Source organism: Camelus dromedarius, chromosome 8 (genome assembly GCF_036321535.1).
Source record: "Camelus dromedarius isolate mCamDro1 chromosome 8, mCamDro1.pat, whole genome shotgun sequence".
Classification (NCBI taxonomy): Eukaryota; Metazoa; Chordata; class Mammalia; order Artiodactyla; family Camelidae; genus Camelus; species Camelus dromedarius.
The window spans coordinates 17,229,650-17,256,737 of record NC_087443.1 but is presented as its reverse complement, the minus strand read 5'-3'; the positions used below and the strand labels follow the sequence as shown (position 1 = coordinate 17,256,737).

The following is a 27,088-nucleotide window of genomic DNA, read 5'->3' as shown; positions in this document are numbered from 1 at the left end:
ATGCTGATTACTTCCGCTCAACTTCTCAAAGTCCTCCAAAACCCAGTTTTCTCCAGGGTAAAGGCAAATTCCAACGTGGCAGTGTAGACTCTGAACACTTCCAGCATAGGGTCCAGCTGGTTCATGGTTCAAATGTAATGGCTTCACTCATGTTGCAGCACCTTCCCCAAGTCACCCCAAGCTCTGCAGTTATGCAAATTTCACTTATTCTTCAGTAAGAACTGGAGTGACCACCACCACTACCACCATCCCCTACTAGAGGCTCCTCTCACCCCTGAAGGTCCACAGAGCACTACCATGGCTGCGTTATGTGTATCAATCACAGTTACTATAGCCTGTTATGTCTCTATAAGCTGTGTGTCTGTTTTTCATCTTCTCTGAGTTGGCAAGGTCTTTGAGCCAACAGCTGTATCTTAGGTACAAAGTATGTTTTAGCTTCTAGCACTCTAGAAAGCATAGGTGGCAATCATCTATTTGGTCAATGATCCTGTAATGGGTAGAGAGAAGGGACATGGAGGGATGACAGTGGGGAGAGGGAGCCCGTCCCTGTAGAGCTACACCACTCAAGGACTGGCTCAGGCAAGTTGGTCCATACACTGGGCAAAGCATCTTTCAGGTAAGAAGCATAAACCCAACTTCACTTTGAAACGATGGCAATTTCTCAGGAAATGTGCCGCGCTGGATTCAAGCGGAGGAGGGCGAAGCCGGAAGCGGAAGTGGCCGCTGAGGCCTCTGGGAAATGTAGTCTGTGCTACAGATCGGTGTCTTAGGGTCTACATACGCACGTTAGCATCACTCGGGCAGCTTGGAAAAGTACTTGTGCTTTGGTCCCAGCCCCAGAGATTTTGCGTTGATATTCTGGGTGTGGACCTAGCATCGAGATTTTTTAAAGCTCCCAAATGATACGAATATTCCGCCAAGATTAGCACCGATTGCTAGAAACTGATTTGAATCTACAAAATATGTTTTATGTTACTTTGGAGGAGCTTTTTATGGTCTGTTCGTTTGTTTCCAAGTAATCTTGTTTTGATTTCAAACGAAGAAAAAGCACGTTAGCAAAGTATGCCAGAACACTAAATATTATTTTCTCACCATTAACTCACGTAGAAGATGGAATAAGGCTGAATCAGTTTTAAGAAATGTATAATTTTCTAGGGGAAAAAATCTATCTATAAAATCCAGCAATTGGACATCTTAGGGGAGAAAATGTATCTCTTTCATTCAATTCGGACTTTTTATGTAAAAGAAAATTTCTCAGAATGGGGCATTCATCCACCAATCTAACAATGACTAACCAATGTCTCACTATGTGCCACTCACTGTTCTACATGCTAAGGATAAAGCACTTATCAAGGACCCCCTCCTCGACCAAACTTTAGTCAAGATCCTGTGAGTCTTCTCATCTAGGCCTTGTCTTTGGCCTGCTGAGCCCAATTTTGCCAAAGAATAATGCTAAGCCAATTCATTAAGAATTCCCCCACTCTTGGGGCAAGGGTATAGCTCAAGTGATAGAGTACATGCTCAGCATGCCAGGAGGTCCTAGGTTCAATCCCCAGTACTCCCTCCAAGCAGAAATAAATGGATAAACCTAATTACCTCCCCCTCATAAAAACAAACAAGAATTCCCCCACCCTTGATAACTAATCAAGTTCCTCTCCACCCACTCCACCCTACCCTTGGTATCTAACCAATTTCTTATTGGTAATTTTCCATTTATGCCTTCACCCTGTCAGTCAGCCATAAATCCCCACTTGTCCCTGTTGTATTGGGAGTTAAATTCAAGTTCTCTCCCTATTGCAATTGTCTTGAATAAAGTCTTCTCTGCAGGTTTCAACAAGTGTCAGAATAATTTCTCTTTAACACAGTGAACAAAATAAATAGTGGTCCTCCCCGCAAAGATCTTACATTCAAATAGAGGGGCAGGAAGAGTAAGACTAAACAAAAGCAAGGTAAAGAGGTGGGAGGAAGATTCTTATTCAATATAGAGCTGTAAGAACTGCCCTCTTTGATAAGAGATCGTATGAGCAGAGTCTGAAGGAAGTGGAATTAACAAGAGGGAGTATATCTGTGGGAAGTCTGTTCCAGGCAGATGAAACAGCAGATGTAAAGCCACTACAGAGAGTGTGCTTGGTTTATTTGAGGAACAGCAAAAGGTCAGTGAGGTGGCATACTAAAGACACAAGAAAAGGTCAGCTCATGTTTGTGAAGACTAATTTTATGTGTCACCTTGACTGAGACAAGGGATGACCAGACAGCTTATAAAATATTATTTCTGGGCCCAACCGTGAGGGTGTTTCCAGAAGAGATTAACATTTGAATTGGTGAACTAAGTATAACAGATTGCCTTCCCCAATGTGGGTGGGCAACATCTAGCCTGTTAAGGGTCTGAACAGAATTTTAAAAGTGGAGGAAGGGAGAATTTGCTCTCTCCACTTAAGTTAAGACTTCCAACTTCTCATGCCCTCTGACATCAGAGCTTCTAGTTCTTAAACCTTCAGATGCTGGGACTTACAGCAGCACCCCAATCCTCCCTTCTCAGGCCTTTGGCTTGCAACTGGAGATTACATCATTGGCTCCCCTAGTTCTCACGCCTTCAGATACAGACTGAATTACACCACTGGCATTCCTGTTTCTCCAGCTAGCAGATGACAGGTAATTGGACTTCTCAGCCTCCAGAAACACATGAGCCAATTAATTAATTAAATACACACACTATTGATTCTGTTTCTCTGGAAAACTCTGACTAACACAATTTTGGTCCTTTGAGTCCACTGTAAAGACACTGGTTCTCATTTCAACTGAGATAAGAAGCCATCAGAATGTGGAGAAATCAGAAATGTCATTTGTTATTGGTAGGACCATAAAATAGTGCAAGGAAGGAGGGTATAGCTCAGTGGTAGAGTGCATGCTTAGCAATGCACGAGGTCTGGGGTTCAACCCCCAGTACCGCCATTTAATAAATAAATAAATAAATAAATAAATAACCCCCCTCCAAAAAAACAAAACAAAACAGAACAAACAAAAAAGACAAAATAGTGCAGCCACTTTGGATAAAGTCTAGCAGTTCCTCAAAATGATAAATATAGAGTCATCATATCATTCAGTGATTCCATTTATAGACACCTAGCAAAGAGCAGTAAAAATATACATCCACACAAAAATTTGTATACGAGTGTTCATAGCAGTGTTATTCATAAGAGCCAAAATTGGAAACAACACAAATGTCCATCAGCTGGTGAATGCAGAAACAAAACATACTATATTCAAACAATAGGCTAATATTTGACGGTAAAATGAATGAAGTACTGATACATGTTGCATCATCAATGAACTTTGAAAACATAAGAGTAAATGAAAACATAAGAGTAAATGAAAGAAGACAGTCACAAAATACAATATGTTTTATGACTCCATTTATATGAAGTCTAAAATGTCAAATTCCATGGAGACAAAAATAGATAAATGGTTGCCAGGGGATGGAGGGCAGGAGGAATGCAGAGAGACTATTGATAGGTTTGGAGTTTCTTTTGTGGGTAATGAAGTGTTGTAAAATTAGACAGTAATTTTATTTGTTTCCTTGGGCTGCCCTAATAAAGTACCACAAACTTTAGAAATTAATTCTCCCACAGTCCTGGAGGCTATAACTGTAAAACCAAGGTGTCAGCAGGGTTGGTTCCTCCTGAAACTTTGGATAGAATCCTTCCTTGACTCTTCCTAGGTTCTGGCGGTTGCCATGAATCCTTGGCTTGCACTCTCCCTGTGTGTCTCTGTCTTCATGTGGTATTTCCTCTTATAACGACAGCTAGTTATACTGAGTTAGAACCCAATCTAACAACCTCATCTTAGCTTGACTACATCCGCAACAACTTTGTTTCCAAATAAGGCCACCTTTGGAGTCCTGGGGCTTAAGACTTCAACATGTGAAGAGGATGGGGACACAATTCAACTCATAACATTTAGCTTTGTGTTTTATGTCTTGTTCCTTAATATTTTGCCTTTTAATACTCTGTAATTTATTTTTACAGTTCACATCTTGTAAGAGACAAGTTCTAAGTTTGTATCAAATGAATAGATAAGTTTCCAGCACCATTCACTGAAAAGTCTAGTCTTTCCACCATTAAATTGAAATGCCATCATTATTTAATGCCACACTATACTGTCTCCCAAACAAAAGTTGGGGGGATTTCTTAACCTGTGCTCTTTTCTAGAGGCACAGGCCTCAGGAAAAGCTCAACACTCTCACTATTAATAAAGAATGGTTAAACAAATTATAGTAAATCCATATGACAGAAAACTGGGCAACCATTAAAAATATCAACATAGATATAGGCAGATATTACCTAAATGTGCTGATGAAATATTGCTTAGTGAAAAAAAATCCATTTCCAAAACAGCCTGTGTTTAATCCCACATATCTCACATCATAGTGAGAAATGCCAGAAAAGGACCTCAGCAAAGGCCTCCTGCAGGTATGACTCAACTTATGAAAAGTTCTATGTTAAACCTCCCACTTGAATTATCTTTTAATCTTCAAAGCAACCCTATGAGGCAGGCCCTATTACCATCCTCAGTAGCAAAAACTTTCGTTATAGGAATTTCAAAATATACACAACATCAAATAATACAATAAGCCTCCAAGTATCCATAACCCAGATTCAACAAACATCAAGATGGGTCCTATTTTCTTTTATCTATCAATCTCCCATCCACTTTAGCTTTTCTAGACAGTTAGTTAGTTAGTTAGTTAGTTAGTTAGTTAGTTAGTTAGTTAGTTAAATTGTGTTTGTTTGGGGTGAGATAATTGTTCATTTGTTTGTTTATTCATTTATTTTTCAGTGGAGGTACTGGGGACTGAACCCAGGACCTCATGCATGCTGAGCACACAGTCTACCACTGAGCTATACCCTCCCCTGGGATTATTTAATAACCAGGTATATACATGACTCAGGGCATTTTATTTTATTTTTTACATTGTACCACTGTCATACTTAAAAAATTAATAATAATTTGAGAGACTGAATATGCAAATGGACAATGGCAAAACCACAAACAACCTGCAGTAACCAGCCCAGCAAACTGACCTATTACCTACATTAATCAGCCCAGGAAACCAACTCACAATTTACAGCAACTAGCCCAGGGTGTCAGCCTGCTATCGATCAGACTTGTAAGAAGTCAGACCACTGTCTTTGCAATCAGCCGGGGAAGCCAAACTATCAATCACCCCCAAAATTTCTGGCCTTGATTAAAAACTAGCAGTATCCTTAATTTTTGTCCCCACTTTCAACTTAAGACCAACCAGAGGACACCACATATACTCTCCCAACCAATCACAGAAGATGCCCTCTTCCAGTCAGCCACCTCTGGTTTCCCTTTAATGACCTGCAAACAGGGTGTGTCTGGGGCCATTTCCTCATTTTCCACTCTAAAGCTTTCCCACTTGGCTGCCAGCCTTTGCGTCTCTTGCAAAAGGCAAATGATGGTAGCTGACTTCCTTGCAATTAGGAAGCTCTGAATAAATAGCCTTTGTTTATTCTTCTTTGGTGGGTCTTCATTTTTCCCACAAATTCTTTAATATCTAACATCCAGTCCATATTCAAATCTCCCTAAGTGCCTCACAGATTTCTTTTATACCTGGTTTGTTTGAATCAGATAGGGGAGCTCTTCAGGTTGGCCCTGGGTCCCTATGACATGATGGTAGTCGTCTTTGGCACGGCCTTGCTTTCTGGTAGACAATTTGTCCCAGCCTAGTGCTGTGCTTTGTCATGAACCAGTTATTTCTTCAGGGAACCCTGATTTCTTCAGTTTCCTGCAGTTTTGTGGACTCATCCGCAAACTGGAGCCCGTGGAGGAGTCTGAGGAACCTTAGCCCAGTCTCAATGGTGCTCTCAGCTTCTTGCTGATGATTTCATGTAGAGCGGCAGCTACACTATTTGTTGGCAGTTTCAAGGTTCTGGGTTCCATGACCCTCACTATTTGGCACAGCTGCAGAAGCCTGGTGGCGGTCTGACCCAACCACCAGGGTCAAACCACCCTGCATAAGATAATGATGGCATCTCCATTTAGTGGCGGAAAGAATAGACTTCTCTGATATTTGAGGGGAGACCCTGACTCCGTTTTTCTGGATGATATTGTCCAGTGGGATCTTTGTCTGCTAGCCTAGTGATTCATTTTTATTTGTTTGCTTTGTTTTGTTCTGTTTTGCATCCCTGGGGAGGTGTGAAGACAGCCCATTTTTAGGAGTGATTTGAGGAGATTCAAAAACTCTGCTGCCATAAGGATTTTTTCCTACTCCCTGTTTTTTTATTGTTTTGTTTGGTTGGTTGTTTGTTTTAGCAGATGAGAAAGGTTTAGAGAAACTAAATAACATAGCCTCAGTTCGTTCATGTACAAAACAATTAATAATCTCTGCTTGCCTACTTCCCACGAATGTTGTGAGAATTAACTGAGATAAAAGAAATGATAAGTCAGAGATTCGAGGAGAGGCACAGCATAGAGCAGGCGCAAGGGCAGACACACCAGGAGCAGGTGCAAAGCCTCCTCCGTGGTGGCCCCATCTCCAACAGCGTGCCCCTAGTGACTGCTGCCACTTGAAGGTTAATAGTGAGGATGGTACCGCTGTTACTGCCCAGCATGGTGATCACTACCTTCCTTCCACACATTATTTCATGCTGTCCTCACGACAGCCCAAAACGGGCAAGTATTGTGAGCCTCATTTACGGAGGAGGACGTCAGGTCTTAATGACACTGATAAACTTGCTCATGATGGTGCAGCTTTCTGTTGACAGAGCCTGTATTTGAACCCAGGCCAAATCACTGCACAGCCCCTGTTTTCATCTGCTCTGCTTTGGCTCCTGAAATGGAGAAGGTGTGGGTTTTCACTGAAGATGCGGAAAAGACAGAAGATGGAGGCCGGGGTGAGCCAGGAGGGGCTGGTTAGGACTCCCCCTGTTGAGGGGGTTTGGGCAGCCAGTCTCAGATCCTCTTTCTCTGTGCTGGTGACTAAATGGAAATCAGGGCTTCGCACATCTTTCGGATTAGCCTACAAGGCAGCAATTATCCACTTAGAGTCTTTCAAGGAGTTTTTGGAAGCATACCCGTCCTCTAGGGTGGGCAGATAAAAATACAGAATGCCCAATAACATTTGAATTTCAGACAAACATTGCAGGGGACACACATTTTCTTTAGAAATTATTCATTGTTTATCTGAAATTCAAATGAAGCTGGGCATACTGTATTTTCAGTTGCTAAATCTGGCAACCCAACCTTCCTTATTCCATATAGATCTTTTTTTTTTCCCCAAATATCTCTATTATCCTAATACAACATCTATTTTTTAAACATTTTTATTAAGTTATAGTCATTTTACAATTTTGTGTCAAATTCCAGTGTAGAGCACAATTTTTCAGTTATACATGAACATACATACATTCATTGTCAATTTTTTTTTTGCTATGAGCTACCACAAGATCTTGTATATATTCCCCTGTGCTACACAGTATAATCTTGTTTGTCTATTCTACATATGTCTGTCAGTATCTACAAATTTTGAACTCCCAGTCTATCCCTTCCTATCCCCCTCCCCCTTGGCAACCACAAGTTTGTATTCTATGTCTATGAGTCTATTTCTGTTTTGCCTAATACAACATCTAAAAGCCACAAATGTTTGGTTTAAAGAGTTCTAGATCTTGAGGGATGGCCTGTGATACATTTAACCTTGGATTGAGGGGCTCCCTGGAAGTTGTTACCTACTCGTTAGTGTCCTCAGTGGGCTGTGCCCAACATCTTTGAGGAAGTCGACGTGTGGAGTGTGAATAAAGTGAGAAATGCAACAACAACCAGGAAGAAAAGGCTGATGTGGGAGGAGAGACCATTGTGCTGAAACTTCTTGAAACTCTCCTTGTCCCAGTGCTGGTGGAGCCCTGCGGAGAAACAGCATTTTGTGTGACAAGGTACACAGAATATACTCGCTGCGTGCTTGGGAATGAACAAGTGCAGGAATGATGCCGAGTTGCATCCAGCAGCACGTGCACTAGGATGATGAGTTTCTATAGCCCTGAGGCCATCTTCCCTGGACCCCCTAGTGGGACAACACCAAGAGCCCTTCATTAATGGGGAGGACTAACTTCTCTCCTCCCTCCCCTCCTGCTTGCCTGGGTGCACTTGAATAATTCTCTCCCTTTCTCTGGGCCTCCATTCTCAGTCTGAAAAGTAAAGAGGGCTGGATGAGACCCTCCTTATCACACTCTCCATTTCCATGGCTTTTGAGGACACCCTGGCAACCGTTTGGGTAATAGAGCTGGAAACATTCTTAGAACTCACAGAGTTCTGGAGGGAGGGAGCTCTGTGTGACCCTGCTCCAGCCAGGAGTCAGCCCGGTTGGGTAAAGGGCTCTAATCTACATAGGAGCCTCAGACTCCCTTTTCCAGCTCCAACTGTGGTTTCTCCAGCTTTTCTAGGAGTCCAGTGGGGCCAGACCTGCATGTGTCACCACCCAGCTTGGTCTGGTGTGTTTCTGTATTGGAGTGATTGCCCAGCTGGCTGGACTTGGAGGCTGGGCCTAAGAGGTCCAACAGAAACTCCTTTATTCATCTCTAACCTGTTCCATATGTGATGTCCTGAAAAGATGAGGTGACAGATGGATGTGCTATAGTGAAAGTGACCTCAATTCAATACGCAAGGTGCTGAGTTTGGATCCTGGCTCCAACCACCCAAAGCAGGATCCTGGGGGTGGTTATAGTTCAGTGGTAGAGCACATGTTTAGCATGCACAAGGTCCTGGGTACAATCCCCAGTACCTCCATTAAAAAAAAAAAGAAAATGCTAAAATATTAAATTTTTAAAAAAGAAGAAGAAACAGGATCCTGGGCAAGTCACTACCTCTCTCTCATCTTCTGTTCCTTCATTCTAAGAAAAGTGAGGAAGAAACCCTACTTCACAGTGCTCTTAATAGGCAAGGATGAGCATTGGGCTGGGATCCCAGGGCAGGTCACCCAGGAGGAAAGGAAAGTGCCTCCACCTTTCTTTCTATGTGTCTCCCAAAGGCTCCCCAGATAGGGCCTAAAGACTCAGGTGCTCCCTGACTCATGCTCCTCCAGGTTCCAAGACCTTAACACACAGAAGATGTAGGCCAAATGAAGACCTCCCAAGTTGTTATAGAATGAAAACTGATAATACAGAAGAGAGACGGGAACACCTTCATGTATGAGAAAGGGGATAAGATTCAGGGTACAAATGGAGAGTTTTCTTAAATAGAAACTGGGGCTGTTCATTCAAAATGGAAAATAAAGCATGCAGGTTCCGGTGAAGAGAGGTGGGCAGGTGTGCTTGCAAGAGAGTACAGAAGTTCTCTTTTCTCATAGAAAGCGAAAGAGGGTACAGAAGTTCTCTTTTCTCGTAGAAAGCGACAGTCATCAGCTGTGTGTGAAGTGGCAGGAGGAAATGTCAGAGACCTAAAGAAAGAGGAGAAACCATAAGATAGTCATTCAGGAGAATGAATGGACTAAGGAAATGTAACAGGATAGTGGGGCAGCATTAAGAGCCCACTTGACCTCAGTGGTCATAAATTCAAAGTGAGACCAGTCATCAGAGCCATGTATTTTTCTCAGGCCACAACTGCTCCACAGGTACAGGTATGGAATAGGCAGGCAGTTGGGTTCAACTAGATTTGGTGTTTTATCAGGAGAATAAAACCAAGTAAGATAGGGGCAAGAGACTGACCATAATGAAGAGCTATAACCTCTAAACTGGATGAGGAGCATGAGAACATGAAAGGGTGAGAGGGCAGAGCGATAGAATGAATGAATGGGGAAGTTTAGGAAAGCAGTAGATCCTAGGGAGATATTTTGTGTTCCCCAGAAGATGGAGGAAGAGGCTACAAGCCAAGGAATACAGGCTGTGAATGCACCTTGAAAAAGGCAAGGAAACAGATCCTCCTCTAGAGCCTCCAGAAGGAACCAGCTGTGCTGACGCCTTGACTTTAGCCTAGTGAAAATGATTTCAGACTTCTGACCTCCAAAACTGTAAGAGAATAAATCAGTTTGTTGTATGTCACTAAGTTTGTGGTAAGTTATTACAGCAGCAATTGGAAACTAATACACCAAGAAGGGAAAGATATAGAGGAGAGATCCAGGCAACAGCTCTTTTACCCTCAGGATAAATCCGAAAGGAAAGTATTCTGGAGATGCCAAGTGGCCCTGCATCACTCAGTGAGGGGTGAAGGTGGTGGACATGTGACGGGGAGAATTTTGGTGGCATTCCCTTGAAGGCATTAGCAACCAGAAGGGCCTCGGGGGCAAGGCTTGCTTCTATGTAAATTTATGATACCTAGAACCACCCAACTTTAAAGAGCAAACTGCAGGCCTATATATACAGCATGACCCCATTTTTGTCTACAAAGAAAACCTGTATGTGTAAATAGTTATGTCTGTGTACGTTTAGGAAAGAGTTTTGACTGCTGAGTGTCACCTGACTGATTATCTCATCCCCTCAGTCTTTGTTCCAGTATCCCATATTTAAAATTGCAAGGCACGTCCCACCCCACAAACCCCAACACCAGCACCCTCAATCCCCTGACTCAACTCCATTTTTCCAGTAACACATAAAATAACCGTATAACACACTATACCTTTTATCATAATTATGTATTGCTCTAGGCAGAAATCCCACTAGAATTGAACATCCACAGTGATTTTTAAAACGTCGTGAACAGTTTCTGGAACTTAGGATGCCCTCAAATAATGTTTGCTAAATGAATGAACTTCAGAGGTGAGGTGGAGATACTTATTTCAAAATATTTTTAAAGGTAAAGACGAAGTCACACGGGATATTTAAATTCTTTTCTCCCAGTAGCACTTTAACAAAATGAAAAACACTTTAATGGGTATTCCTGAAATAATTCTTACGCATCTGTAATAAAGAACCAGGAGGAAAACTTGAAGGAACTAATCGCACACCTCAAAGAACAGTGAAAAGCAATCCGCTGCAGACGGGAGCCTGCCCTGGGCGCGGCGCCCTGCGAAGCCCGGGGGCCGGCGCCGGAAGTGGGCGTGTCCCGCCCGAGGCTTTCTGGGACTTGTAGTTCGGGGCCCTGACGCAGGTCAGTATCGCGACTTCTGCGCTCCCAGGTTTCGGATTCCCCGTGGAGGGTGAGAGCGGTTCGCGAGGCCAGCGCAGTCCCTAGAGAGGCGGCCGGCGGTCGGGTGGTGAGAGCACGGCGGGGGCAGGGGCGGGGGCGGGGGGCGGTGCTGGGCCGCAGGGACCCGGAAGCCTGCCGGGCGGCCGTGGGAGGGCGCGCGTCCTGGCGGAGGTGCGATCCCGGCAGCACGTGTGTCCGGGCGCCCCGGGACCCGGCTGCCGTCACCCGAGACCAGGAGGTCCCTAGCGCTGAGCCGGCCGCGGCTGCGAGGGGCCCTCCACTCGCCTGCCTGATCTCCGGCCTTGGCCGGCCTGGTAGCTTCGTAGTTGGCCACACTGGCCTTTTTCGCGCTGGTGACTGCCCTTATTCGAGGGAGGTTTTCGGTGGACGTTAGGGGACCGACAGGGGCTTCTGTGAGGGACCGAGGTTTCCGTGCCCACAGCCCTGTCCTCGCTGAAAAGAGATTGCATCAGAGCCCCTGCACCCCAGAAATGAGTCAGGCCTCGGAAGGCGTCTCGGGCAGCCGAAATCTCTCCCGAGGGGCGACGCATCCAACCGGAGAGCGCCTACTGCCCTAACTAGAACTTCAGGGCGAAAACCGCAAAGCTGGGGAAATGGACACTTCTTAGAGCTGCTGGAGGCTGTGGGATTTTCCTACCCTCGTGGGTTTGTAGGGGAGGCTTGGTCTGTTTGATCCAAAGCTCGGTGGAGAGAGGTGAGAGAGGGGCAGCGGGGAGAGACAGGAAAGGCACCTCAGGAGAGGGTGTGCGAAGGTAGCAGGAGCTGAGCAGCTTTTCTCCTACAGTCTTGCTGGACTGGTTAGTCAGTATCCTGAAAAGTGGACTTGATTTTCCCGTGGCTTTTTCGCTTTCCCTAACTCAACTTTTCCAGGAGTCTGTCCTTCCTAAGAGGTGGAAATGACCACGTTCCAGGTGAGTTGGGGTGTCTCTTCTCTAATAATGAAAATAACCTTTCTTTCTTGGGAAGGACATCGGCGTTAACTGAGTGCCTATTTGGTGTCAGGTCCTGTCTTTGTTCTGTGTGATTTGTTTTGTTTTGTTTTGGTTTTTTTCCTCATTATTGTCAGACTTCATTGTGAGGCATACAGTATTTTACAAGTGTGGGTGTAGGAACATTAAGATACTAACAGCATATAGCTATCAAATGATGTCACCAGGGTCTGCACAGATAATCTGCTGACTTTAAATGTCTTATCAGTTTTCACTGAACCACCATGCCTCCATGAATTGGCCCATTCCCCAGAGCATGGGGTTATGCTATTTTATTGAAAGACACCACACAGCATCTTTGTCTGGTCCTGTCTCTCAAAGCATGCCTTTTCTTGCCAGACATTTCACTCACACTGAAGTCGTTCAAAGCTATTACATGCTCAATTCAGTGCTAAGTGGTCTCAGGACAAAAGAAATAGAATTACAAACTACGGTGCTCTTCTTCATAAGCACATGATATGTATGAAAAAAAGTATGCATGTTAACAGTAATCATTTATTAACATGAAAGAGTTAAAAACTGGAGAAAATTTGTTAAATAGCGGCACAGTAATTACCACATCACACTCAGAAACGCTCCTCAACCGGCTGTGCATCAGAATTACCGATGGTGTTCTTTAAGAATTAAAGTTCCAGAGGGAACGTATAGCTTAGTGGTAGAACACATGCTTAACATGCCCAAGGTCTTGGGTTCAATCCTCCGTACCTCCATTAAACAAATAAATAATAAACCTAATTACCTCCCCCCTAAAAAAATGAATTAAAAAAATTAATGTTCCTAGGCACCATTCCCTCAAAAGGAGAATTTCATTCCTTTTTTATCCCTTTGATCTTTGTACGTGCAAAGATTTACTGCATTTGTTGTGAAATATTTCTCTATATACGTGATATGAGAGCATCACTCAGGTAGGTAAGATGGGTTATTTATCTTGTATGCTCTGGTGGTTTTGTTCCCTTTACCGACCTATCTACATGTTTAATTGGTCCAGTAAATTGTTGAATTATCAAGTAGCAGTTTCTAAAAAACCAGTTTCTCATCTGTCTCCATAAAACCGTTTCTAGAAAGTTATCTCAAGGTTGACACTTACAATCATAGTTTGAAGAGGAAGGGGCCAGCCTCTCTGCCTTGGTGCCGGCATTTTAAGAGGAGGGCTCTCAGTCTGAAGGTGCTGAAGGGAAGCACCGTGTCTTTCATTGCAGAGAGCAGCAGAGTCAGAAGTAAACCCCCTGTTTCTAACTCCACGCTGTCCCTTTTCCATAACTAAACAGATCACACCAGAAGTTATTCGAACAAAATATATAATATATAAATATCAGCAAAAATAGTAATTATCACATATTATTATAGTTTAAATATATTATATAAAAATATTATAAATATGATACAAGTATACTATAAAATTATTATATATTATAATTATAACAATATATGTTAAAATAATATCGTATATAATATATATTATTTTACATATAATATAAATATGATTTATTATATATTTATATAATGCATAAAGTAACCTATTAAAATAAACAATATAATAATTTATTTTATAACAAATTATTATTATTATTATTATTATTATTATTATTATTATTATTATTATTATAAACTAATTAGTTCTTAACAACACCACCAGCAAGACCATCTTTTTGCTTGACAAATGCAGCCCTCACACTGTGAGCTCTTATAAAAATCGTTTTCTTTAGAGGACAGGAAGCTGCGGCAAGGTACTGACAGTGTGACACCTCTGTGCCTTGAAAGTCACAGAGAACTTCAGCAAAGATGAGCACAAGTAAGAGCCTGTGCTCTTTTATTTTCCTTCTCTTCTGTCTGTTGCCTTAAGATTATTCACTGTGGTGAAGTTGGGGACTGCCGGTATAGTGAAATTTTGAGATTCTGGCATGTGTTAATAACTTGTTGAATTTAAAGAAAGGACTTCATTCCACCAGTAGTTACTGTTTTCTGCATACCAGGCATTGTCCATGAGTCTGCTGAAGGTCAGGAGTCCCCTTTAACCCCTGTCTCCCTCTGTGACCTCAGCTAAGTCACTTCACCATTTTGAACCAGAGAGTTCTCTTCTGTAAAACCAGAGTGCTGAGTTTGATGATCTCAAGGTTTCTCTTTTACTTGTATCATTTAATTATTCTTTTGAAATTGAACATGACTTTATAGATGTTTATCATTTAGATTTTGAGGGAGTTGTGCTAGTTGCTGAGAATTTCAAGATTAGTTGAGCGTGGCTCCCATCCTAGAGAATCTTATAGCCAGTTTGGGAGACAAATCTAATAGCTGTAGTAGAGGCATGTGAAAGATACTGGGAGATATTTAAGGAGGAGACATTTAACGTATCCTCATGCTTCAAAAAGGAGGTTGTTGATTGTCGTGAAACTGGAAGGAGCCCCAAAGCAGATGGGAGAAATGTAAGTCTGGGCAGAATCAGTGTGTAAAGGGCTCTTCTAAGACCACCAGCGCATAATCGGATAACTTCCCAGGGTGACAACAGCTGCCTGTCCCCTGCTTTCTGCAAGATTGTTTCCTGCCCCTAGGTAAATTGTTGGATCTAGCAAGACTGAGCTCCAGAAAGGAAGTGGTAAGCTACATGATGTATGTAGTTTTGAGGAGTTTGACTTTCATCTGGTAAAACTACTGTCCTGCAACCTCCTTGGGTTGTCCCACCTTTGCACAGGTACTTGCAGGCTTCTCTAGTCCAACCTCATCCCTCTTCCTCAGTCACAGTGACCTTGAGAGGAGAGCCTGGGAGGAAATAGCCACTTATCCTCACTGTTACCGTCTCCACTGGTGACTAGTCGGGTAGTCGAGGCACGCTTGGCAGTGGTGAGGGGGGCTGGTTGTCCTCAGTTTCCTGAGGAGGGAGAGGGGTGTGCCCCATCAGTCCTGAGATATGGTTGCTTCTGAAGGTCACAGGTACTCCCCTGGCCCCAAGTTGAGCCGCTCCCTTGGGCTTCCCTGGCTCCCGGTCTGCTTTCCAGGATGTGGCCTGCAGACTTCGTGCCCGCTTGTTACCAGTCTGCAAAGACATTAGGACAGAAATTGAGAGGCTTTAAAAATGTTACGTCCATTGAATCTAATCATTTTAAAAATTGGCATTAGTATTTTGCCCACTTGTGTTTTTATTTTCCAGTAACTCTTTTTTAATTGTATTTTACAAAAGTGTCAGTCTATAACATATTAGAAAAATTTTACAAGAAACTGGTCCTTCACCAGAGGGAGTTCAAGAAGTGTTGCTCCATCGACAGAACCCTGGAGGAAACCAGACTCACTGTGAGGTTAGCTAAATGGATCCTTGCACTCTTTTTATGTGCTTGAGGCCTTGAGAATGCAGCTGTGAACAGATCAGACAGCCTCTGTGTTCTTAGGGAACTTAGTGGGGAGAGATGGACTGTAAGCAAGAAAGAAAATGAATAAATCAGAAGATGAGGTGAGGAGTAAGTACAACGATACTGAAACAGGGAGAAGTGGTAATTGCTGGGCACAGCTGTGGATTAGACAGTCGAGGACATGCTTCTCTGAGGAGGTGGCAGGTCGGTTGAGATCTGGATAGTAAGAAACCAGTGTGAAGATGCGGAGAAGGAACATTCTGGGCAGAGGGGACAGCCAATGCAGAGGCCCTCAGTGGGTGAGTTTGACATGGCCAAGGAGCTAGAAGTTCACAGGGGCCAGGTGACATGGAAGGGAGGAGTTACGTGGGCTGAGGAAAGTAGAGAATTGACAGGACCCCAGCCAGGCTGAAGAGCCTGGATTTTGCTTGCTATCCATTGAAAAGCCTTCGGAGGGTTTCATGCCAGGCGTGGTAAGTGTTTTCAAAGATCACCTTGGCTGCTCTATGGAAAACTCATTGGTGTGTGGGAGCAAAAGACAAATTTATGATGTTGATGGCTGGGACTCAATGATAATAGTGCAAGATGGAAAGAAGTGGATAGCTTCAGATATGTTTTAGAGGCAGAGTTGAGGGGACTGGGTGATGGATAAAATGTGAGCAAGAGAGAGGAGAATCAAAATAACTTCTGGTGGGGGAGGGTATGTATAGGTCAGTGATAGAGTGTGTGCTTAGCAGGCATGAGGTCCTGGGTTCAACCCCTAGTACTGCCATTGAAAAACAAATAAATAAACCTAATTACCACCCCTCCAAAAAAAAAAAAAAAAACACAACAACAACAACAAAAATGACTTCCAAAATTTTTGGCTTGTACAATTGGGTGGGTCATGTGGCTCTTTACTAAAATGGGGATGACCAGGGAAAGCAGATAGTGATGGAGATTGTTGGGAGCAAGAGTTGTTGGGGCCTATAAGTTTTAAGTACCTTTTAGACATCCAAGTATAGATGCAGGTGGAAAGTTGAGGCCTGGAGTTGAGGGGGAAGGTTAGGGCTAGAGCTGAATACCTTGGCAATACCTAAGCAGAGTATTTTATGGTTGTGTCTATATGTGCCATTTTATTTTTCCCAGGAATGTTCACCTACTTAGTTTCAAAGAAGAAAGGACAGAAGATTTCTATGACTAGGCAAAAACTTGAGATCAGAAGTGTCCTTTGGCTGAGAGGAAAAAAAAGAGAGAGGGTTAAAGGATGGTGATCTTGATAGAGCAGAGGTGATGGAAGAGGAAGAGTGGGGAGAAAATAGGAAGATGTTTTTAAGGTGTGGATTTTGAGCTATTAATAGTTCAAAAGCAGAGTGGTCCAAATAGTGAAATGACCCTGGTAATGATTGTTGAGTTTAAAATGGGGCAGAGATCATTGGCACTAAAGAGATGAAGACGTGAGGTTTGAGTGTTGGGTAAATTGTTCTCCTCTGAGTGTTCAGGTTGTCTGGTTAATGGTAGGAATGGGGCGGAAAGGACAGCTCAGGAATGACCATGACAGTGACAAGGAGAGATTCTGTAGTTGGAGAGCGTGAGCTTGGGCGAGTTGCGGGCAGGAGGGGAAGGATTTGGAAGGAAGTAGCAGCAAAGGAGATGAGAAAGGAAAGATTCTCCACCAAAACTTGACTTAGATCACCCAGCACCCTTGCATCTGCACAGTCCCTCTCTCACCACTTCCAGTGCTCCCAGCCTCAGCTTCCTTCCAGAGCATTTGTGCAGATGGTTGTCAGTTGAGAAGGAATGCACTTCATGTTTTAGGAACCAGTAACATTCAAGGATGCCTCTGTGGACTTCACCAAGGAGGAGCGAGTTCGCTGGACCCTGCTCAGAGGAAGCTCCACAGACCTGTGATGCCGGAAAACTACAGCCACGTGATCTCAGTGGGTAAGACGGTGGACCCAGACACCTGCACACTGGGTCTCTCTCCAGATTTAACTAGTGATGGGGCCTCGGGAGTTGTGGTTCAGGAATCAGAGTTTCCTCATTTCTTTCTGACCCAAAAGGATGTTTCTGATTATTCTAAGCAGCTAAAGAACTTCACTTGGTACGAATTGCAGAATGGGAGCCTTCCTGAGTTGCGTGCCTGGTCTGTCCCTTACAAGCCAGAGTTGGGGACTGAATTTGCTTTCTGCACAGTTACCCAGTCCCCATGTGTTTCCCAGGTGTGCTCTCTCATTGGAGCAGTGGAGAATTCTCCGTGCTCATCACCTTTAGTTGCTGGTGTAGAGCCTCAAAAATCCCCACCTGGTTTTCGAGGCCCTTCTTGCCCTGCCTTTGCCCACAGAGCATTGTTCTCAGCTGCCCCCAGGTCACCCTCCTTTCCAAGCCTGTTTTCCTGAGGTCCTCCATGCTTCCTTGCTCTGGAACCTTTGATTACCATGCCCAGGGTTCTGATTAATCTTGTCCATTTAAGATTTTATTTGAAGTCCATTACCTGGGTGAAATCTTTTGACCACCCCTCCCACTCGACCTCCTTCTTTTCTCAGAACTTGCAATTTATATCTCACAGGCTGAGACCTATTATGTATTCTTCTGTATGCTTTTATTTTAACCATTGGATCTGCAAGTCTGGTTTATCTTCCTTGTTTCCAGCCAGGTTTCTGGAGGGAAAGCAGTATATCTAATACTTTCAGTGCTGTATGTAGATAGTTAAGATTAAAAAACTGACTGCTGTGGAGTTTAGCAGAGAAGAAATATTTCTTACAGTCCTGTGAAACAGACATTATAATAAACACATCATGTTACTATAAATTCGATAAGTCCTATGAAGGATGGAGAAGTGTGCTCTGAGAGCAGGAGGGCGTGGGATGGGACAAGGGTGATGTACATGTTGTTGAGAGTTTCAAGGAAAGCTTCTGAAGTGACGTTTACACTGAGAGCTAAAAGAGTGATGGGCCTTAAACAGGTGACTGAGTAGGGGAAGATTATTCCAGGCAAGAGAACAGTGCAAGGAGAGACCTGAAGACGTGGAAGGAGTGTGGCTAGAATGCAGGGAGCATCTGGGAAGACCAGGGTGGGCCTGGCTCATTTGTGGCATTGAAGGCCTGGGTAAAAAGTGTGGATTCACGCTGAGTTCAGTGGGAAGCTGCTGAAACAGTGAAACGGTATAATCTGAGGCCCCCGGTATCCCCAGCACTGCTTTGTAGAGAGGTTTGCAGAGAGGTCGGATCTGTGCTTACAGTTTCACGCTCTCCTCCACGTTTTCTTTTGTAGCTGATACAAAATTGACCGTTTTTGTCCAACCTTTTTTTTTTTTTATCTTTTTGGCAAGTAAGGTGTAAAAATCTCAAAAATTCAGAGAACACAGACGAAGATGATGGAATAAAATGAAATCACTAATAATAGCTTGTATATCCTGTTTTTTTCTGTTCGCCATGTTATGTATATTACAAATATGTCTTAAAATTTTCTGAGGTTATACTGTGTGTATTTTTCAACCGGCTGTTTTATCTAGTGTGTCTTAGAGATCTTTGTTATGTCCTATTAACTCCCTGTAAAAGGACCCCTTTTCCCATTACAACAGCATTTTCTTCTATGACATCCTCGTCCTTCCTAATATTTTAAATATTTTTAAAAAAAGTCACAAGATTTCATTACTTCTTATAAAACATACCCTTAATACAATTCCTCCCCCATTGATTGTCCTAGACCTGTCATTTCTTTGGCTGTTCCCAAGTAATGTAAAGCAAGGATGTTGAAGCAGTGTCCTTTGACCATTTAATAACTTCGACCCACCTCATGACTTCACTGCTCCAAACTACAGTTTTTCTCTCTTATTTTTCCCTCTTTCCTTTTGCCACTGCTTTTAAACTTTGCATACAAAGTAATACATTCACCTCAGTAAAGCAAATTATATCCAAAGGCTTGAAATACAAACCTTTCTCCCAATGGTGTTTGCCTTCATATTTCCAAATAACACTCATGCAGCTGCTTCTTTGCTTTTTTTTTTTAAGAATAAATGCATTCGCATCATTAAGAAAAGAAGCATTAAATATGCACAATGTTACTTACCAATTACACCTAAAAAAGCCGGGAAAAAAATGTTCACTGAGGATTTTGGACAAGCTGGAGAAAAGCAGGAAACAAATTATAAGTAGCAAAGAAAAGGTTTCCAAACGTTCTATATGTTGTTGTTTATGTGTTTTCTATTGAAGTATAGTCAGTTACAATGTGTCAATTTCTGGTGTACAGCATAATGCCCCAGTCATGCATATACATAAATAGGTTTGTTTTTATATTCTAATGAAAAGATGATTACAAGATATTGAATATAGTTCCCTATGCTGTACAGAATAATCTATTTTTAGATTTTAAATTAAATTTCAAATTAATCAAGTTTTTAAATTAAATTTTAAATTTAAAAATCTATTTTTATATGTAGTGGTTAACATTTACAAATCTCAAACTCCCAAGTTTATCCCTTCCCACCCGCTTTCCCCCAGTAACCATAAGATTGTTTGCTATGTCTGCAAGTCTGTTTCTGTTTTGTACATGAGTTCATTAGTGTCTTTTTCCTTTTTTTTTTTTTCCTTTTTAGATTCCACACATGAGTGATATATGGTATTTTTCTTTCTCTTTCTGGCTTAGTTCACCAGGTCCATCCATGTTGCTGCCTATATGTTTTTTAATGATTAAAGTTATACTATAAAAATAAAAACAAATAAAAAGGTACACAGTGAAAACTTTCTTTCATGTCCCTCTCTCCGCTCTACCCAGGTTCTGGTCATTTTCTATCACAAGCCATCTGTGATGAGTAAATCTTGTACAAATATCATTTCACAACTATGCCAGGAAATCCAAAGAATAAAACCCCCAGGCTGCAATACTGAGTGCACACGTTTGTGATTTTGATACATAATTGTCAAAATGTCCTTTCAGGGGAGAGGGTGATACCAGTTTACACTCACTAGTCGTGTATGTTGCCAGGCTTTGGGTTTTTGCCAGTGTAACAGGTAGAAAATGGTACCTTAGTCTAGTTTTAATTTGAATTTATTGTATTATGATACACTGTTATTTTTTAGTTTATCAATATTTGACAGCTTCTGTTGACTTCTTTATATTGCAGTTGAGGATCTAGCACTTTTGTGTTATTTCCCCCAACATGCTCGTCTTCCCGAGAATTTACGTCAGTCACATCTGTGATTAATGCTTGTGCTGCTCTGACTTCATAATTCTCATTCCTGCAGAGTCAAGCAGTATACTATGATTGCAGTCCCTCTGTTTGTTCTTTTCCTTTTCTAAAACTTACGCTTGCTTTTAAAATATATTTCATTTGGGTTTTTTTTTTTCCTTTCCATTCTCTTTTATAGAGTTTTGGTTGATTTGGTTAATTATTGTTTTCTTTTATGTTTGAGCAGTTGATTCAGCTTAATTGTTTGACTTCTTTGCTCACTGCTGATTCTTGTATATCATCTTTTTCTTAAAGTAATTTTAGAAGTTTTTCTACAGTACCTTGCTGAATAATTGTTTCAGTAATTGTTTAAATCCATTCTTATCTATAATAGTATCTGTTCCCCCCACTGAAATGGTTGATTGGCTGGGTATAGACTAGAATGCTAATCTCACAATCACTTTACCTCCAAAATTAGAAGATACTGCTCAGTTATCTTCAGGTATACGATATTGCTGTTTGGTAGTTCAGTGTCAATATATTCTTTGTATTTGCATATAACCTGGCTTTTCTGTCTGGTTGCTTTCACCATTTTCTAGGGTTTTTGTTTGTTTGTTTGTTTGTTTTCTTTGACGTCCTAAGGTTTTACATGCAATTTTTAGCATTCAGTGAGCCCTGAATCTTGAATTCTAGGAAGCACTTTTTTTTCTTCTGGTAGCTCTCTGATCATTTCTTTCCATTCATTCTGCCTCTACTGTATTCATAGAACTCCTGAAGATGGGCTTTTACTTTTATCTTCCCATCTGTATATCCTTTTACTCTGCATTTCGAGAGAACCCCTCAATCTTCCGTCTTAGTGGTATCTTCATTTTGCTATTCAGCCCACCTAGATTGCAGCCCTTAGAATCAGACTGCCTGACACTTAGTAGCTACGACACAAGTTACTTAATCATTCAGCCTTGGTTTCCTCACACACAGTTGTGCAGCCAGTGCCTGAGTGCTTCAGATGGGCACAGTAGGTCTTAATAAATTTGTATGATTATCATCTTTTTCAGTCCTTTTATTAATTTAGAAGAATTCTGATATGCTTCATAGCAATGTATTTTATATTTTATTATTAGATTGCACTGTTTTTTAGATGTAATAGCCTTTCAGACTTCTCTGGGATTTTCATTATGAACCTTTTAAATTCTGTTTCCTCTGCTTACTGTTTCTTGAGTTTGTGCCTCTTTTTATTGTTCTTTGTTTTCTACCTTTTTTTTTTTTTTTTTGCACCTAATTTTTTTTTATCATTGCATTTTTCTTGAAAGTCTTATTTTCATAGTATGATACTGGAGTGTGCATCCTCAGCTGATGCTCAGCCCTCTTTGCTGCACAGGTGTTCTGCTCACAGGGGAAAACCTCAGCTGACTGGGCTTGGACGGATCTAAAAAGAATCTGGATGGTGAGTGATGTACACACCTTTTTTGAGCTTGTCTCTTCGGGCCAGTAAGTTATCTGAGGCATACCCTACTTCTATCTCCAGCTCTGGGGTACCTCCCCCCCAATTCCCAGGCTGCCTTGAGGCTTTATCCTGGGTGCATGTGGAGCCAGTTGTTTCTTTTTGTACCTCAGTCCCATCATTGTGCAGGTGCAGGATTACCTCAACTTCTGTTTCTCTCTTCAGCCCAAATAATACTATTAAGAGTCCTTCTTTGGAAGACTGTTTATTTCGTTCTTGAAGCTTTATGTGGGGCCACTACTCAGCCACCCCGTATTTCGTGGAGAAGAGGATGGTTGGGAGAGTGGTGTCGCTAACGGCAACAACTGGTCCAGCCATTGGAAATGCCTGACAGGATTCAGTAAGCCTGTATCCAGGATAAACCTCTCTTACTTTACAATTATTGGTTCCTAGTTTGGAATGTGACTAAGACTTCCCGAGGAGTTCTCTTACTCCTTCAGGAGCCTTCTCCTGTACATGATCTGAGCTGTGCATTTGTTTGGTTGGTTTTTTTTCCTGTTTTCTCCATCAGACCTTATCCATCAGGTCTTATCACCTGGGAGTTCCTCAGCATTTTTATTCTGGTGACAGCTACCTTTCTTTTTTTTCCAAGACTATTGTGGATTTTTTTTGTCACTTCAGTGTAATAAAAGGATCTTCACCCTAATTGTTTTGATCCACAGACATATTACAGATCTTCCTTGACTAATAGTGGGGTTACACCCCTATAAACCCATAGGCAATTGAAAATACCATTAAGTCAAAATGCATGTAATACACCTAACCTACCGAACGTCATAGCTCAGCCTCACCTCCCTTAAACATGCTCAGGGCACTTACATCAGCCGACAGTTGGGCAGACTCATCTAACACAAAGCCTATTTTATAATACCGTTGAATATCTCATGCCGTTCATTGACTACTACACTGGAAGTGAAAAGCAGGATGGCTGTAAGCGTATTGCCTGTGCACCTTCGTGGCGGCAGGGCTGACTTGGAGCCCCGTTCGCTGCCATCACCCCACATCATGAGGGAGTATCCTGTAGCAAATCACCAGCCCAGGAAAGATCAGAATCCAAAGTACTGTTTCTACTGAATGTATATCGCTTCCGTACCACCATCAAGTCGAAATACCATAAGTCAAACCATCGTAAGTCAGGGACCAGCTGCAGTAAGTCTGCAATCTGTATTCCTAGCTCATATCTTGCTCAGGAGTTCCAGACCCATGTATCTCACTGCTTACTGAACAGTGCAGGAATGTTCCACCAGCCCCAGAAATTAAACAGGTCAGATTCTGACTTTGTTATCTGAGCCCTTTCCCAGTCCAGCCTTGGAGGTTAGTACTCCCTGTCTCATGATCCAGCACCCCCTTACCTACTCCCTCAGACAGAGAACTTGAGGACCAAGCTTAGAGCCTCTTTTCCTTTCTAAGTCTAGTCAGTCATCGTGTGATTTAGAATGACCCTCTCCCTTTCTCTCCATAACCATCCTCCTGATCACTTTCCTTCTGATTTGCTACAGTCGTTCTCTCTCTACTGTAACGTATTGCTCACGTCTGATGATGTTTATAATCATGAAGTCAGTCATCTCACTCCCAACTGTCATCCTTTAATAGCTTTAAGTCTCTGAGGGCATCTCTGAGTAGACTCCAGGACCTCTGTTCTGTCTCCTGTCTTCCTCCCCAGGCATAGTCTTCACCACTGTTACCTGTTTTATTCCCTCACAAGAAACTGCATCTAGTTTTCCTGAGCATGTCATATTTCCCCTCCATATTCCACATTTTCCCCCTTACATCTGCCCCCAGAAATCTTCACTTACTCTGTTCTCCCAGGACTGGCTGTGCATGCGTCCACTGTAGCACTTAGATGGTATCATTGCCGACCTGTTTGTCTTCTTGGTAGACTCAGGCTTGTCAAGCACAAGGATTTCTGTTTTCTTCCTTGCATCCCCAGCACTTATTAGATTACCAGTTAAATGCAAATTTAATTAAAATAAAATAAAGTGAAACAAAATGTTATTTGTGCAAGGAGGTGGGATTCACAGCCTTCTTCAGGGTTAGGGTAGGAATACTCTTATTGGCCATGCTTAAAAGCAGAGACAAGAGGGGAGGGTATAGCTCAAGTGGTAGAGCGCATGCTTAGCATACACAAGGCCCTGGGTTCTATCCCCAGTACCTCTAAAAATAAATAAATAACTAACCTGAATTGCCTTCCCGCCTAAAATAAATAAATAGATAAAAAGTGCAACACATTTGAAAAAAAAAAATTTGGGGAAAAAATCAGAGACAAGACTTCTGTCTTGTGTACCCCCAAGCCCTCTCCCTTCCTGACATTCACTCAAAGAACATGACTATAAGGACAAGACTGAACTTTCCTCCTAGTTACCTTAGGCACTCCAGTTTTGAAAAATCTTAGAAATCTACCCTTTGTTTGTTATCACTGAATTCTCTTTGTTCCCTAGGAGACTTGAGTGAAAATTCTGTGGAGAATCTTCAAGGGAAAGGACTTAGGTATCTATTACATGAAGAGCTTCCCTGCTGGCCAGTTTTGGAAGAGATGGCCAGTACAGTAACTGGGAGTCAGGATTAAATTGTGACTCTTCAAGGGGAAGTGTACAGGAACCCTGAACTAGATCTTTCCACCCATCAAAAGTGGGGAGAAGCATCTCCTTATATTTCTAGAAACAAGAGCAATGTGGTAATCCCTCAAAGTGATGATTTATGAAACATGGAAAGGAGAGAATATTTGTCTTTGAAAGTACCAAACCCAATGGCCACACCAGACTCCTCAGTGACGTCCTGTAAGAATGAGCCCCAGGACCCTCAGGAAAACAAAAGTCTGTTTGAAGGAGGCACCAAGAGAAAGGTGACAGGCAGAAAGAGTCCTCCCATCGACCACTTTTCAGAGAACCTTCAAACCAAACCGGTGTCTGATGTAACAGAAGAAGTCTCGCCGTTGTGCAAAAGTGAGGCAGTTTGCCAGAATGGCCAGTTGAAAGAATCTTCAGATGCCTTGGACGGTAACCGCAAAGACACTTACGGTTGGAAGTCCCAGGTGGTTGGCCTTAGTCATCAGAGAGCTCGTTCGGAGGAGAAGCCCATCATTACCCAGCATGACTGTGGGAAAATACGCACCACCAGCCCAGATGGTCACCCCAGTGAGAAAATCCACACGGCAGAGAAACTGTACAGGTGTAGTCAGTGTGGTAAGGACTTCAATGAGCGCTCCGAACTCATCTTTCATCAGAGAGGCCACACAGAAGAAAAGCCCTACAGATGTGATCAGTGCGGTAAGGGCTTCACCCGGAGCTCGAGTCTCCTCATCCATCGCGAAGTCCACGCAGACGAGAAACCTTATAAGTGTGACAAGTGTGGGAAGGGCTTCACGAGGAGTTCGAGTCTGCTCATCCACCACTCGGTCCACACAGGCGAGAAGCCTTACAAATGTGACAAGTGCGGGAAGGGCTTCAGCCAGAGCTCCAAGCTGCACATCCACCAGCGAGTGCACACGGGTGAGAAGCCCTATGAGTGCGGGGAGTGCGGTATGAGCTTCAGCCAGCGCTCTAACCTGCACATCCACCAGCGCATCCACACCGGGGAGAGGCCCTACAAATGTGGAGAGTGCGGGAAGGGCTTCAGTCAGAGTTCCAACCTGCACATTCACCGGTGCATACACACGGGGGAGAAGCCTTACCAGTGCTATGAGTGTGGCAAGGGCTTCAGCCAGAGCTCAGACCTCCGCATCCATCTCAGAGTCCACACCGGAGAGAAGCCATATCACTGCGGCAAGTGCGGGAAGGGATTCAGCCAGAGCTCCAAGCTCCTCATCCACCAGAGAGTCCACACCGGAGAGAAGCCCTACGAGTGCAGCAAATGTGGGAAGGGCTTCAGCCAGAGCTCCAACCTCCACATCCACCAGCGGGTTCACAGGAAGGATCCCCATTAAATGAGGTCTTCAGTCACATGCTCGTGCTCTGAAGACTTAAATGTTTTTAACATCACTCTTACTTTCATATTCTCAGGAGTAGTAAGAGCTGTTCAGATATGTTCTCTCTCTGAAAAGCATTCATTTAAAGTATTTAAGCATAAGTACCAAGCACTTTGTTATTCTGTACAGTGAATTGATTGTTCTTTTTCCTTAGTTGGGTGCAGTGAAAACGTCTGTACTTTGCTGTTCAGCCAGTGTTACCAGAACTCCATATCCTACCGAGTATTTTCAAGTGTAAGAACCTTATATTTGTCCAAGCAGAACACGTTTCCCTTTGTTCACGTTCTCTGAGAAACTGGAACTTTGCTTTCTCTTCAAATCGTGTGCCTTGTGTTTTTCATATTTCCTTCCAGCCCTGAGGAGCCCTCTCTAAACTGATGGTACAGTATGTTAGTGTCGGGTCCAGCGGGTGGTTGGAGATATAATTGGCGTGGAAATCTCTTGTGTTTATCGCACACACGTACTGCAGCCTGTGGCCTCAAAAGAAGGTGGAAAAGAGCATTCGTGCAGTGCACCCCACACACTACAGGATGTAGAGACCCCTTCCCACTCTCCCCACAAGGCAGCTGCTCAAGGACATAGTAGTTCTTTTTCCTGGGTGCAGCTTGTCTCCTGGCATTCTTCCACCTCAGCTGACTCCTCCCCCCTAAACAAACTAAAGCCAGGTAGGGTATATACACCACGTTGAAACATGTCAAATGAAGTTGAAATATATTTAAATATATTTAATTTCTCTCTCAGCACTTACCTCTCTTATTTCCTTAATTTTCTTCACCTCTCATGTCCATACTAAACAAAACAAAACAGTCAGAAGCAAAAGTGCTCATATTTTTCTCTTTGGGCTTATCTCCTGTTTTAATATTTGATAGACCCCAAAAAAGTCATTTGTTTTTGCAGCGTTGTTACCGAGTTGAACTTGGGTCCCCTCGCCTGTGCACACTAAAGGCAATCTACCGACACTGGGTTGCAGTGAAGGAAAGTGCAGTGTCT

At 42.8% G+C, this 27,088-nt stretch overlaps 1 protein-coding gene across 1 annotated transcript; it reads left to right on the top strand.

The window, feature by feature from the left end:
• Window positions 1-11,271: 11,271 nt before the first annotated feature.
• Window positions 11,272-26,417, top strand: ZNF239 (zinc finger protein 239). Its single transcript, XM_031460925.2, has 4 exons — window positions 11,272-12,068; window positions 17,282-17,407; window positions 22,012-22,077; window positions 24,573-26,417. The coding sequence occupies exon 4, from the start codon at window positions 24,839-24,841 to the stop codon at window positions 26,054-26,056; it is 1,218 nt and encodes a 405-aa protein (XP_031316785.2). The 5' UTR covers window positions 11,272-12,068; window positions 17,282-17,407; window positions 22,012-22,077; window positions 24,573-24,838; the 3' UTR covers window positions 26,057-26,417.
• Window positions 26,418-27,088: the final 671 nt, after the last annotated feature.